Here is a 15,556-nt window from a genome sequence, read left to right on the forward strand (position 1 = left end):
AATAATGAGCTGTCATAGTTGACTATATCCTGTGGATACGCCTTGAGATAGGCCAAAAACAGGAATGAAAGAGTTAATTAGCAAGGTGTTTTCAAAAAGCCTTGACAAATACTTAACATATATTTGCCTTGCCTTCTAGCTAATAAAAAGAGAGAAAGAACCTGTGGCTCAGCAAGTTAAAAACAACTGCCTAATAGACAATCAGCCCAGGTTCGAATCTCAGATAAAGGGTATGACTAACTGATGAGAACATAAAGAGTTCGAAATGGCCATCTCAGCCTCCCAAAATTCTTTATTAGCAACTTGAATAATTTGCACAAATAATGAGCTGTCATAGTTGACTATATCCTGTGGATACGCCTTGAGATAGGCCAAAAACAGGAATGAAAGAGTTAATTAGCAAGGTGTTTTCAAAAAGCCTTGACAAATACTTAACATATATTTGCCTTGCCTTCTAGCTAATAAAAAGAGAGAAAGAACCTGTGGCTCAGCAAGTTAAAAACAACTGCCTAAGATACAATCAGCCCAGGTTCGAATCTCAGATAAAGGGTATGACTGACTGATGAGAACATAAAGAGTTCGAAATGGCCATCTCAGCCTCCCAAAATTCTTTATTAGCAACTTGAATAATTTGCATATATATATATATATATATATATATATATATATATATATATATATATATATATATAATGTATATACATATATATATGTATATATAATATATGTTAAGCTAGGCCCCAAACATGGGACAAATCTTATTTCCTGTTTCAGGAATATGTGCAAAACAGAAGGATGCATTTGCCAAACAAGGATTGCTAATTAATACAAAACTTGGTTTTGCTCAGTTCTAAGGTGAAGAGGCACATCTTAACGGCAATGTTTAAAATTGGTCATATACATTTCTTTTCCTCTGCCTTCCTCTTGTGTTAAGCGTTTTAGACAAACATAGGCCAGGGCAGATGTTGCCTTGTTTATAACTGATCACACAAACTACTTTGGAGGTTTATTTGTCACCTAGGTGATAAACATAATGGAAAAAGTCCTTTAAATAATTTCTTTAAAACGTAAGGCCGTTGTGTTGCAGACAGAATTGCAAAATTCCGATTCAGGGGCATTTGCAGAGAGGATGATAAAAAAAAAAGTCAAAATAACACCTGTAAACAAAATCTACTCTCTTTTTTTAACCTACAGCTCCTATGACACATTTACATTATTATGCACATGACTAAGCTCTGAAAAAAACTATATATACATTCCTGTGCATTTTCTATTAGTCAAACAAAACACAATCGAGTCAAGAGCAGGCTTTTTGGCTGCTCACTTTACTGAAATTCTAGAACTGGTAATGGAGAAAAACAACACTAAATCACAGGTAAACCTAAATACAGGTGGTCCTCAACTTGCGACAGTTCATTTAGTGACATCCAAAGTTACAACGGCACTGGGAAAAGTGACTTATGACCACTTTCCATACTTGTCATGACTTTTGCAGCATCCCCACGGTCACGTGATCAAAATTCAAATGCTTGGCAAACGGCCCATGACGGTTGCGGTGTCCCGAGGTTGCGATCTTCTGACAAGCAAAATCAAGGTGGAAGCCAGACTCACTTAACAACCATGTTGCTACTTTACTGTCGTTCTCAAGCTACGGCCAGAATTGAGCCCCAAATTTCCGTTGCTAGGCGAGACATTTGTGAAGGGAAGTTTGTTCCATTTTTACAACTTTCCTTACCGCAGTTGTTTTTTTTTTTTATTGAAAAGTTTTAACATACAGTTTATCTTTAACAATCCCCCCTCCCCCTCCCCTCTCCCTCCCCCCTCCCTCTCCCCCTCCCCCCCCGACTTCCCAGAGCTAAATACAAGGTATATATATATATAAAAAAACAATCATAAACAACCATATACTAAAAACCATAAACTCTAAAATCCATCACTCTCTAGCTTATATAGGATAAAACAAACCTTAGTAATATTAAATATATATAGAAAAGCTAAAATAGAAAAAGAAAAAAAAAGAAAGAAGACTTATTCGAATGCTACATAAAACTTCTTAACCCTATACTTGTTCTGGATAAACTCAATCCATTTTCTCCATTCCATAATATAGCGTTCTTGCGAGTAATCTTTCAAATAGGCCGAAATCTTCGCCATCTCTGCCAGGTCGGAGACCTTTAAAATCCACTCTTCTATGGTCGGCAGTTCCTCTTTCTTCCAATACTGACCTATCAAAAGTCTTGCTGCCGTAATTAAATTTAGCAACTTTCCTTACCACAGTTGTTAAGTTAACCGCTGCACTTGTTAAATTAGTCCTACGACTAGAACAGGGGTAGGCAACCTTGGCTCTTTTATGACTCATGGACTTCAACTCCCAGAATTCCTGAGCTGGCTTGCCTACCCCCCCTGGACTAGAACATAGGAAGAAGTAGGACAATCTGTGACTCAGGTCTCAGTGGACTGTAACGTCAAATAAGTTAAGATAATCTTTATGGTCAACTTTTTTACTATGAGTACATTGGCCCATGTTAAAAATGAAATTCTGTTGCCTGCTCTGGAAAGAAAGTCTGTATCTACCCATACACATACATAGCACACATATACACGATATATATATATATCAGAGGTCCCCAACCTTTTGGGCACTGCACACACACAGACACACACACAAATATGAGTCAGTTGCCAATTCTGATCACGCGACCATTGGGATATTTCAACGATTGCGTTAAAAGTAGTCATAAAGTTTCTTTTTTCCAGTGCCGTTGTAACTTTGAACGGTCGCTAAATGAACTGTTGTAAGTTGAGGACTACCTGTACAGTGGCTTGAATGGTTACATTTCATAGCAAAATGGTTTAAAAAAAAATCTGAATCAGTTGCCAAGTATCTGAATTTTGATCATGTGACCATGGGGTTGTAAGCGTAAAAGATGGTCGCTTTTTTTCAGTACCGTTGTCACTTCGGTCACTAAACAAAGTCGTAAGTCGAGAACTACCTGTAATCGAATTGGAAAGTGACCAGGGAATGACCGATTTGTGAGCAAGCCCTGCTCTCTTTTATCGATGAGTAAAGCTGACAAGGTCTTCCTCAGCCCTTTGTAGAACACATCCAGCAACAACTTGGTGTATGTTTTTAACAATGCATTTATTTGTAATCAACTGGGCATTCTGCCTAAGCATTGCCCATGTGCCAGTTGGATGCCAGCCAAGCTCAGGCCTCAAAAAACACAGCTGAAGGCCAGAAACACCTGGGATTAACAGAGGAAATATGTACACAGGTTCCAAACGGGCTCAGAGACGTAGTATTAAATATGCTTGATCTACATGACTTTTCTTTAAAAAAAAAAAAAAGCAAAATAATAATTGGAAGCTGGCATGCTGCCAAACATTAATCTTTTGTCTGTTCTTTATTTACAAGAATATTTCTGGGTCCCGTAAGTATAGGGCAGCGGTGGCTAACTGCAGCTCGGTGATATATTTGAAGGTAAGCCTATTTGCAAGAAAGATTACAAAAAAAGTAACCAGTTTTGGAGCACTTCCCATCGTCTTGTGAAAGACCACCAAATCCTCTTTCTCTGATTTCTAAGGCAGAAGCTCCACCTTCATACTGGATTCTCAGCCAAGTCATATATGAGGTTCAATCAAGCTATTCCTGCTTTCCGTAAACTAAATTGAGTATAAATATTAAAAAAAGAAAGTCTGGAAAGAGTGCAGAGAAGAGCAACAAAGACGATTGGGGGTGGGCTAGAGCAGTGACGGCGAACCTTTTAGAGACCGAGTGCCCAAACTGCAACCCAAAACCCACTTATCTATCATCAGGTGCCAGGTGAGCATGGCCCTTTGGGTGGGTGTGGCCAATTGGGTGGGCGTGGCCAATTAGGGTGAGCATGGCTGCAGTGGTTGCTGCAGACTGGGTGGGACTAAAAAGTTCAATCAATCAATTCCAACTTTACGAGAACTTTTTTTTTCCCCACGAGAAGTTGGTTAATTGAAACTTTTTTGGGGGGGGTACATGGCGGCAGAGGCCTAAAGGGAAAAGGTTTTATAAATCCCGGCTGAAAGCCTAGGACTGGGGCGACGGAATGCGTGCCCACAGAAAGGGCTCTGCGTGCCACCTGTGGCACCCGTGCCATAGGTTCGCCACCACGGGGCTAGAGGCTAAAACGTATGAAGAACGCTTGGAAGAGTTGGGTGTGTCTAGTCTAGTGAAAAGAAGGACTAGGGGTGACATGATAGCAGCGTTCCAATATCTCAGGGGCTGCCCCAAAGAAGAAGGAGTCAAGCTATTCTCCGATGCGCCTGAAGGCAGGACAAGAAGCAACGGATGAAAATTATTCAAGGAGAGAAGCAACCTAGAACTGAGGAGAAATGGCAGTGAGAACAATTAACCAAGGGAACGGATTGCCTTCAGAAGTTGTGGGTACTCCCATCACTGGAGGCTTTTAAGAAGAGATCGGACAACCCCTTGTCTGAACGATACAGGGTTTCCTGCTTGAGCAGGGGGTTGGACTAGATGGCCTTCGAGATCCCTTCCAACTCTATTCTGAAATCCAGAGGTTGTCCATGCCTACTACTGCATAAAATATTCCAATATTCACATATAAGGATAGAATATATTTTTTCCTTGGGCTTGCCTACTGCCCCATATTGCATAGACACGGGCATACATTTCAAGTCTGCATTGATGGGGACCAAAAAAAAAACAAAACGCAAGACTGCAATCTGTTCCTTTCTGAAACCAGATCTATCAATTAGTGGTAGTACGTCTGGTTAATTCCAGATGACTGAGAAAGATCTATATCACTGATTTTAGTCCAAGGAGAAACATTCAAGATTTGGAAAGCATGTTGGCTCCTATGCCTGTAGGAAGTCATAAACCTCAGATTTCTCAGTGTGCCACCTAGCTAAAACTTTCCACACTCACCCATACTCGGTCTACTTTTTGCTTCTTTTTTTTTTTAAGGAGCAGCTGAGCTTTCAAGTGACTGTCTGAAGCTGAGAAATACATTTAACATCCCAAACTGGGTTGCAGCTATCTGCTGATTTTATTTTCTAAGGGTGCTTGTGGGGAAATATCTGGGCCCTGGAAGCTTTCTGAGAAATCAAAAGGTTAAAAAGGTAAAGGTTCCCCCGCACATGCGTGCTAGTCGTTTCCGACTCTAGGGGCCGGTGCTCATCTCCGTTTCAAAGCCAAAGAGCCAGCGCTTGTCCGAGGACATCTCCGTGGTCATGTGGCCGGCATGACTAGACGCCAAAGGCACACGGAACGCTGTTACCTTCCCACCGTGGTGGTCCCTATTTTTCTACTTGCATTTTTACGTGCTTTCGAACTGCTAGGTTGGCAGAAGCTGGGATGAGTAACAGGCGCTCGCTCTGCTACGTTCGACCCGCCAAACTGCCGACCTTCTGATCGACAAGCTCAGTGTCCTAACCCACTGAGCCACCGCATCCCTTGAGAAATCAAAAGGAGGCGAGAATTTGGCACAAAGAGCTTCTGAAAGCCATAGAAAACCAGATAATGAAATGCAGCAAGCTAGAGAAGAAAAATAAAACATGAGGCTGGCATCCTTAAAAAAAGTCCTCATTATATACTGTAGCTCCATTCCTGGTAACAGAATTTTGCGCCTGTTGCAGAGTTAACAGAATGAGAGCAGGTCTAGCAATCACAACACAAGGCTGCAATTTTGATGCATAAATAGCTGGACTTAATGGGCATCTAAGATAAAGGCACTAGATTTGATTATTGATGACCAGATGGACATGCGCTTAATATAACATCGTCCAACTCCTGGCATTAAATGAATATATTTTTTTTTACCAGTTTGCTATTAAATACAAGCATTCATCCACTGTACAGGCAGTCCTCAACTTAGAGCAGTTCATTTAGCGACTGTTCAAAGTTACAATTGGCACTGGAAAAAAATGACTTAGGACCGTTTTTCACACTTACGACCGTTGCAGCATCCCCATGGTCAGGTGATAAAAATTCAGGCGCTTGGCAATTGACTCATGTTTATGACGGCTGCAATGTCCCGGGGTCATGTGATCCCCTTTTGAGATCTTATCACAAGCAAAGTCAAGGTTAAGCGTTAGTAATACTTAACAACTGTGTTACTACCTGAACAACAGCAGTAATTCACTTAATAACTGTGGCAAGAAAGGTTGTGAAATGGGGCAAAATTCACAACAAAATGTTTCACTTAGCAACAGAAATTTGGGGGTCAATTGTGATCGTTAAGTCTCCTCATTTTCCTTAAATGTTTTTTTTTCCAGAGGAATATAGTGACTTATGGAACTGGTCCTAGATTTTCTTGAAACCAATTTTAGCCTAATTTGTTGAAAGCCAATTTTTGGATCTAATGCTAGTTTCTCAGGCTGCTCTGTAACAAACATTATTGAAACTTCCTGCTTAAAGCATCACCTCAATTCAATCCATTGCTCTTTAGTGCTTCTTTTTTTAAGCCTTCCTTGAGTATAATAAATATTATCCATTGAAATGGACTTTGGATATGATTTTCTAGCTGATCCTCATGTTCAAAATTTAATGTACAGTATTTCTTAAGTTATCCAAAATATATTAGGAACTTTTTTTATTTTAGTAAGACAAGGCTGTCATTCCTCAATCAGCGTGCAGCGCTGGATCTCGTTTAAAACATAATATCCCACCAATATAAATACACCCAATATAAAAGCACCCAATCTTATTGTACCAGCAAGATTCAGTGAGATTTGAAACAGAGACGTTGTCTAAAATATTGGTCTTATTTATTTACAATGGCATTGAATTACTACTCAGTAGTACTGTAAGTGATATAATCCGCATTATTTGCTCCCCCGACCCGTAACATTTTCATATTAAAATGCCTCAAACTCACAAAATTGAGCCAGATTTGTTCCATGTGAAAGTAGATCTACAGTTAGTATCATTAACTACACACATAAAATCTACGTAAATGTAAAATGTAAAAAATCTACATGAAATATACAAATAATCATAGACCAATTTTATAATTCTATGTAGATTTTTACATTTTACATTAAAAGTAGTCTTTGCTTAGTCGAACCAAAAACTGGGAAAAACAATCACAGATAATCACAGTTTTGGTCTGACCAAGCTAAGACCAGCTTTGAAAAGGTAAGTCAGGATCACTTGCAAAGCACCCCATAGCTATCAGATTCCCATTGTGCTTCCAACAAAAGAAACAAAATAAGCCAGGCTCTTTGGTTTGCAAAACTGATCGTTCCTGTAGATTTAAGTTTCCAGGCACAGTGTTTGCAGACAGACAAAAAATCCGCAACGCTTGCACCTGCGAGAAAGAGCAGGTGTGACTGCCTGGATGCAGGGGTCCCATCTGCTCATGCGGAGTTTCTGCTGAATTCTGCTGAATTAATTTCTTCCAGGAGGAGAAAAGAAAAAAACAAACCACACGATGTTTCACTTGCATGCATGCGAGGGTCAGGACTGGCCCTTACTTTGAGCTGATCTGAATGACCCTTGCTAGGGGATTCAGTTAGTTCAATTCAATTGGAAGAGATTTTCAACACCTTAAATAGAATGAGATGGATTCAAAAGGGGTTTTTTTCCCCTTCAAAAAGGCAACCGGACTGTTGTTTTTTTTTCCTTGAGGAGGAGGAGGAGGAGGAACTTTCGCTTGTCATCCAAGAAGCTTCTTCAATTTTTGACTGAATGGTGGACAACGGAAGGATTTATTTTATTTTATTTTAATTTTAATTCCATTTATATCCCGCCCTTCTCCGAAGACTCAGGGCGGCTTACAAGCTTAGCAGTAGCCTTCATTCTATGTATATGCCTGCTTATTAGGGCTTTTGCTCACCCCCCAGCGGCATTATTACAAAGTCAGCTTATTGCCCCCAACAATCTGGGTCCTCATTTTACCTACCTCGGAAGGATGGAAGGCTGAGTCAACCTTGAGCCTGGTGGGACTCGAACCTGCACTAATTGCAGGCAGCTGGTGTTACTTAAGGAGGCATTAGCCCACTGCTCCACCAAGGCTCTTTATGTTCCTTGCAGTCATCTGATTGTTGGCACTCTCTCTGAGAACCGTTGAGACCACTTGGAGGTTTAATCTGTCCCCTCGAGGTCACCCGAATAGTGCATATATCCCGCTCCTTCTGTTAAGGAAGGGCTGTTCAATCTTAATGTAGTTGGCTTCAGTTGACCCCCTCGTTCAAATCAGTGGTCCTCTCTGTCCAATTTATTACTACAGCCAAAGGCCAACGCATAAATCAAACATTCAAATAAAACAAATCTAAACAGAACCAATACAAGAAGACCTAGCAGTATATCACAATTAATGATGTCATCAATGGCTGACCGAGGTCTGCCTAGTTTTATGGACAGTATTAACGAAGCCTAACTACCTTCAGAAAAACTGAATTGTACTGGCCTGACAATAAAAATACATTGACTATAGTCTAACGCTGGATAAAAACACGTAATAAAATTAATGATAAAAGATTATTAGGTAAAGGTAAAGGTTCCCCCGCACATGCGTGCTAGTCGTTTTCGACTCTAGGGGCCGGTGCTCATCTCCGTTTCAAAGCTGAAGAGCCAGTGCTTGTCCGAGGACGTCTCCGTGGTCATGTGGCCGGCATGACTAGATGCCAAAGGCGCACGGAACGCTGTTACCTTCTCACCGTAGTGGTCCCTATTTTTCTACTTGCATTTTTACGTGCTTTCGAACTGCTAGGTAGGCAGAAGCTGGGACGGGTAACAGCCGCTCACTCGGGATTCGACCCACCAAACTGCCAACCTTCTGATCGACAAGCTCAGCGTCCTAACCCACTGAGCCACCGCGTCCCTTTTAAAAGATTATTAAAAAGATCTAAAATGTTTTATTGATGTTTCTGATGAATCCCCAATGCTGCGGCGCAGAATCTAGCCACCTGTGCCGCGATCACTGGCTGCTCGTGCTTAAGCAGCCCCTGTAGATAAATACTTTCCAAACGACCAGGATACCTATCAATTATGGGGAGGATATGGGTTTTTTCCCCCCGAATAGCTCTATAGAAGGAACATCGAAGGAGTATGTGTCCACCTCTCCTGAGCCACAAGAGCAGTGTCTTTCAGCCAATGGTGTCTTTTTACACTTGCCGTACAGGACGGCCGACGGAAACGCATGGCAGCGTGCAAGCGAGAATGCTTTCCAGTGGGTTTACTGACTCCAACTTACTTAAGAGCCTTGGTGGAGCAGTGGGCTAATGCCTCCTTAAGTAACACCAGCTGCCTGCAATTAGTGCAAGTTCAAGTCCCACCAGGCTCAAGGTTGACTCAGCCTTCCATCCTTCCGAGGTAGGTAAAATGAGGACCCAGATTGTTGGGGGCAATAAGCTGACTTTGTAATAATGCCGCTTGGGGGGGGGGGGCGAAAGCCCTAATAATAAGCAGGCATATACATAGAATGAAGGCTATTGCTAAGCACATTGATTTGTGCTTTAGATTGTAAGCCGCCCTGAGTCTTCGGAGAAGGGCGGGATATAAATGGGATTAAAAAAAAAGATACCTGGCAGGTGTAACCACATATCTAAGATCCTCTCTGTCCAGAATGCTGTCCACATTCTCAACAGAGGGGGAGGGATATGCCAACACCTATCTCCTGTTTACAATACAGTCCTTCCAACAATGCCGAGAAGGTTCCACACCCATTCGCACTATTAAAGTCGTCCTGAGGGCGTGGGGGGGGAACAAACCCAAGGGGTTTCAATGAGTCTCAGATAACAACCAGACGACGGCAAGGAATTGTCCACCAATCAGTCACAACTGAAGAAGCTTCTTGGATGAGAAGCAAAATGACTTTTCTTCCTCAAGGAAAAAAAAAACAGTCCAGTTGCCTTTCGAAGAAAAAAGAGAAAAAACCTGGACGACTTAAGAATCCCCACAGATGAACGATGAACTCAAATTAAGAAGATGGGTCCGTTCAAAGTGTGAAATGTTGACAATCTGATCAAGTATGAATCCGGAATTAAAAGTTCCCACAGGTTCCAACAGCGGCCAACTGTCTTGTTATAGCAACCGTTCCTGAAATCGAATAAAAATAGAATTTCTACCTTTGTTCATCCTAGTTTCTACAGTCTAGTTCAGGGGTCTTCAACCTTGGCAACTTTAAGACTTTGCTGGCTGAGGAATCCTGGGAGTTGAAGTCCACAAGTCTTAAAGTTGCCAAGGTTGAGGACCCCTGGTCTAGTTCATCTGATGGTTATCCCGGGTGATAAAGCAGTGGTTCCCAACCTTTTCGATACCCTGCACCCCTAGAACGCTTCTGATATATTCTCGCAAAAAAAACCCCTTACATAAAATTATGCTATATGCACTATAATTTTGAAACTTCTAAACCCAGGTTTTTTGCACCCCCTGGAATATCACCTCGCACCCCCAGTTGTGAACCCCCGTGATAAAGGACCTGGAATTTCGCTCAAAGCAATCAACCTTAACACAAATCTCGTTCTGGCGCTAACATCAGAAATGTTTCTCTCTCCGTCTCCTCACCAAGATACAAATTCTGAAAAACTTTACCTCCGCACGGGAGGCTTACAGCCATGGCAGGGCCAAACATTTCCACAGAATCAAACACTTGGAAGGAATCGTGAAATCCATTCTGACTTCTCTTCCTCTCCCGGATGTCTTCCAACTATACTCAGATTACAAACTGCCAAAATTCCCAGCTTAAATGTCCCGAAGGTTTGGAATTTGCTCTTCTAAATCTAGAAATGTAATAAGGAGGAAATTTGGAGACGACAGATAAGCTCCCCTGTGCTTTACTCAGTCTGACAAATAAGCGGTACAATCAATTATCTTCCTTTCTATGGATTCCTGTTACTTTCAGCAATAAAGCACCAATCAGGTGCATTGTAACGATTAAGCTGAATCATAAAGATGTCACCATTAATTAATGCATTATCTGGGAAGCAGCAAGTCAAGGAATTACAATAACCCAAAGCAACAACAGTCTCTCCTTTCTCCTCTTTCCTCGCTGATTTATAACTATGTTCCAGACTAGCCAATATCAGAACATATTTCTATTCCCAAAACACGAGAGCCAAAAATATTTTACATGCTAAAACAAACAAATAAAAAGGAGTCTGAAATGAAGAACAGGCTGGGGTGAAGCCGGGAACGATATGACTCTGTGCCAAATTTTAACCCCTTTTAGTTTTCGGTCATACCAACAAAATGCTTGTCATTTATTGTGATCAAGACAACTGTGCTGCAGAGGAAACCTATACTCAAGTGTCAAGGATTTTAATGAGCACAGAGGAAATTAAATAAAGGTACACTTAAAATGCAGTAGCCAATTCTTCCCCCTTACATAATAGACAATCTCCTTAGCAGTGAACAATAGTTTCGTTATTATTTTGTATTGGATGAAGTGGACATTCTTTGGACATTTCAGAGCTATTTTTTTTAAAAAAAACATAAAACCGTATTTCACTACAGAATTTTAAAAATATTCATGACCCATTCAAAAAGCAGTTTTATTCAACCTAATGTTTGAAGTGGGAGTTCCTGACTCACGTTTCCCATGAATTTTGTTGACTTAATGACAGCTAGAAAATAAATAAGAGCTACGGCTGTGTGTTTCAGGAATACCTCTAAAATAATGGCAAATGAAACACCTTCCATTAAAAAAAAACATCACCATAAATAATAACATTGGGCTCGGTAAGCAATTAGTCATAATTTTGTAAACTAAGATCTATCCGGGAATTCTTCCATCAATCCTGCCCACAGAACAAAGTATTGCTGAAGCGGTATCACTTATATTTATGTATTTTTATGCTGGAATTATTGCCGAGATAAAGTAACTGGAGCTGTCCCTCCCCCCCCCCCCAATTCCCTTTACTCCAGCAGTACAAAAATCAAAAGCTCTCTGAGAACTCAAAACTTGAGATCCTAGGTTTCCAAACAATTTTATTTGAAGTTTTTAAAGTTGTTTTTTTTGCATGTAAACAAAGATGCACAAAAACAATTCTCTTTCCCCTCTCCACCAAAAAACACTTTTATTCTCCCATTCAAATGATTTTTAGGGGAAAATGGCCTATGTCACATATCCAATTTTATGTTCAAAAGACAGACCAAAAAAATCCCTCATAGCCCACCTTTCTTCTTCACTGGCATTCTTGCTGTTAACTTCTGGCACTGGATGCAAATATTTATTTATTGTAGAGTCCTTCCGGAATTATCTTGGGAAGTCAGAAGTCTGCCGTCCCACTCAAAAATGGTTCAGTTTAAAAAGAGGAATCTTATTTCTTCATTTTCCTCCAATGATGCTCATAATTCCTCAAGTGAAAAACTTCCAACATCACCAGGAAAAGAGCAAGGCAGGGAGGGGAGTTGTGGAGAATTTCTGCCACGAGGCAGTTGTCAAAATCCGTAAAGTATTTCCCAAGCTATAAAAATATATCGGAGAAAACACACCTCCGTTTACAAAAGTGTCTAAGAATCCCTCTTCTAACCACGAAGGATTGTTTTTGTACTGTATTCAGAAGTTGAGTGAATGTCAAAAAAATGCAATTAAGGCACACACAGTCCAAAAACTTGGCAATCGCAGGATTCCACAGTCCAAAACAGCCCAACCCTGTTCTTAAATAATCCAAATAAAATTCAAAGGAAGCTGGAGGCAATTCAAAGAGATGATTATTATTATTTTTTCCTTCCTGATGCGGTCACAAGGATTTTTTGTCCAGTAAGACAGACATCCTGGTCTTCTGGATACTAGAAACGTAAGCTCCGAAGTTTCAGTTGGTTACCCGCACAGCCGTCACTTTCATTTGTATACTCTCCGCCCAGCCTTCTGGTCTGTAACATCCCTCTGATCCTCTTGTATTACACCCAAGAGGATTGGAAACAATCCCTTGACATGGAATTATTAAAGCGACAGTGCTGTTCACACGGCAAGCTGGTGAAGCAAATAACAGGGCGCCGGGGTGCCTGAGTTGTGGTCATTTCGCGCTTAGCTCAGGAGCGGCAGCCACCTACCGAGAGAGGAGAAGAGTTTTAAGAACAGTTTCCCCCACAATGAAATCGAGAACTTTTCTTGGCTGCCGTAGATATTTATCTTTCTACTATACAGGTAGTCCTCGACTTATAGCTTAGTGACCGCTCAGAGTTACAACTGGAAAAAAGTGACTTCTGACCATTTTTCACACGTACAACCGTTGCTGCATCCCCCTGGTTATGTGATCAAAATTAAGACGCTTGGCAACTGACTCATTTTTATGACGGTTGCAAGGTCCCGGGCAGTGGTGGGATTCAAATAGGTGAACCTCTGTGTGGATGCCGCTTCCGGAAGTCCATTCTGGGCCTGGGCAACAAAAAAATTAGCTACCGGTTTTGCTGAAGTGGTGCGAACTGGGCTGAATCCCACCACTGGTCCCGGGGCCATGTGATCCCCCTTTTGTGACCTTCTCAAAAGCAGTCAATGGGGAAGCCAGACACACTTAACAACCCTGTTGCCAATTTAACGTCTGCAGGGGTTCACTTCACAGTGAATCCGGCAAGACAGGTCGTAAAATGGAGCAAAACTCAGTTCTTAGGTTCAACTGTGGTCGTAACTCGAGGACTACCTGTGTTGTGATTGTTTTATGGTGGCTTGCCACTCACAGTTGCTCATCTGACATGGGCGGCTGCAGAAATTAAATAAAAACGTGAAAGGAGAATAAAACAGGCAGTCCTCAACTTATAACCACTTGTTTAGTGACCCTCCTTGGTGGGTGGCTCCTGCTGCCACTGGTGCCCTGCCTCAGATGTCATATACCTACCCTAGATGGAGGAGCCCCAGGGGCGTTGCACCTATAGAAAAAGAGGGATGGGCTGGCAAAGGAGAGCCCCAACAAGGAAGCCTCACGATGTCTGCCTTTTGCGCCTTCTCTCGTCTCTCATCTCGTTCTTCTCTTCCCGATTCATTGACTCGCAATTTGCTCACCCAGCTTGCACACGAGTGCGATCCACGCAGCCCTCCAAGGCCTGTGCACACGCCAGCAGGCCAACCCACCATTGAAGTTTCGAGCGTTTTGTTTCTGTTTTTTTTAAAATAAATCATGGTCTCCCAGGAAACCCTGGCGACCTGTCGCAAAAATCTAGGATTCAGTGGAACTCCAGTAGGGAATCAGGCTGTCCGTTTCCCAGGTTCAAAGCAATGCTTTCATTTTTTGTGCCTATAATCTCTACATAGATCTCTGCGTAGTGGTTAAGGCACGAGGCTAGAAACTGGAGACTGTGAGTTCTAGTCCCACCTTAGGCATGGAAGCCAGCTGGGTGACTTTGGGCCAGTCACCAGCAGATGGTGAGTTCTAACCCCACATTAGGTCTGAAAGATAACTAGATGACTTTGGGCCAGTCACCAGATGGTGAGTTCTAGTCCCACCTTAGGCATGGAAGCCAGCTGGGTGACTTTGGGCCATTCACCAGCAGATGGTGATTTCTTAGCCCCACATTAGGTCTGAAAGATAACTAGGTGACTTTGGGCCGGTCACCAGGAGGTGGTGAGTTCTAGCCCCACATTAGGTCTGAAAGATAGCTAGGTGACTTTGGGCTGGTCACCAGGAGATGGTGAGTTCTAGCCCCACATTAGGTCTGAAAGATAACTAGGAGACTTTGGGCCGGTCACCAGGTGATGGTGAGTTCTAGCCCCACATTAGGCATGGAAGTCAGTTGGGTGACTGGGCCATTCACCAGCAGATGGTGATTTCTAGCCCCACATTAGGTCTGAAAGATAACTAGGTGACTTTGGGCCGGTCACCAGGAGGTGGTGAGTTCTAGCCCCACATTAGGTCTGAAAGATAGCTAGGTGACTTTGGGCTGGTCACCAGGAGATGGTGAGTTCTAGCCCCACATTAGGTCTGAAAGATAACTGGGAGACTTTGGGCCGGTCCCCAGGAGATGGTGAGTTCTAGCCCCACATTAGGCATGGAAGTCAGCTGGGTGACTGGGCCATTCACCAGCAGATGGTGATTTCTAGCCCCACATTAGGTCTGAAAGATAACTAGATGACTTTGGGCCAGTCACCAGGAGATGGTGAGTTCTAGTCCAGCCAGATTGTTGGGGGCAATTAAGCTGACTTTGTAATAATGCTGCTTGGGGGGTGTATGAAAGCCCTAATAAACAGGCATATACATAGAATGAAGGCTACTGCTAAGCTTGTAAGCCGCCCTGAGTCTTCGGAGAAGGGCGGGATATAAATGGAATTTTAAAAAAAATAAATAAAAACCAAGAAAGTCCAAATTGCCTTTTGAAAAAGCATCTCTGGGACAAATGAGAGAGAACTAAATGCAAAAGAAGAAGGCATTTCAAGGGAAATCAGATTCAGAACGGAACAACAGCACAGAACGTAGGAAGTCAACCTAGGAAGCAACGCAAGGATAAAAATACAATTATGGTAAAGATTTGTTAAAAGAAAGAATCTAGCAAAGCATTATATTTCTAAGGGCTGAGTTAAGACTGAGCTGAAAACAGATGTCCAGACATTTGCTGGTAGCCTTCAATAACCATTCGTTCAGTGTCTGAAGTTACAACGGCGCTGCATGAAGAATCCTCAAAGCT

General features: G+C 42.1%; 1 protein-coding gene across 1 annotated transcript in view; it reads right to left on the reverse strand.

The window, feature by feature from the left end:
- Positions 1-15,556, reverse strand: part of DLG2 (discs large MAGUK scaffold protein 2) — a gene marked incomplete at both ends in the record, with an annotated part of 1,055,326 nt that overhangs the window by 1,035,467 nt on the left and 4,303 nt on the right. The window contains one exon of the mRNA XM_083362102.1: positions 12,115-12,990. Within this exon, the coding sequence (XP_083218228.1) occupies positions 12,115-12,133 (19 nt within the window). The remainder of the gene's footprint in view (positions 1-12,114; positions 12,991-15,556) is intronic.

This window comes from Vipera ursinii (genome assembly GCF_947247035.1).
Source record: "Vipera ursinii genome assembly, chromosome: 4".
NCBI classification, from domain to species: Eukaryota; Metazoa; Chordata; class Lepidosauria; order Squamata; family Viperidae; genus Vipera; species Vipera ursinii.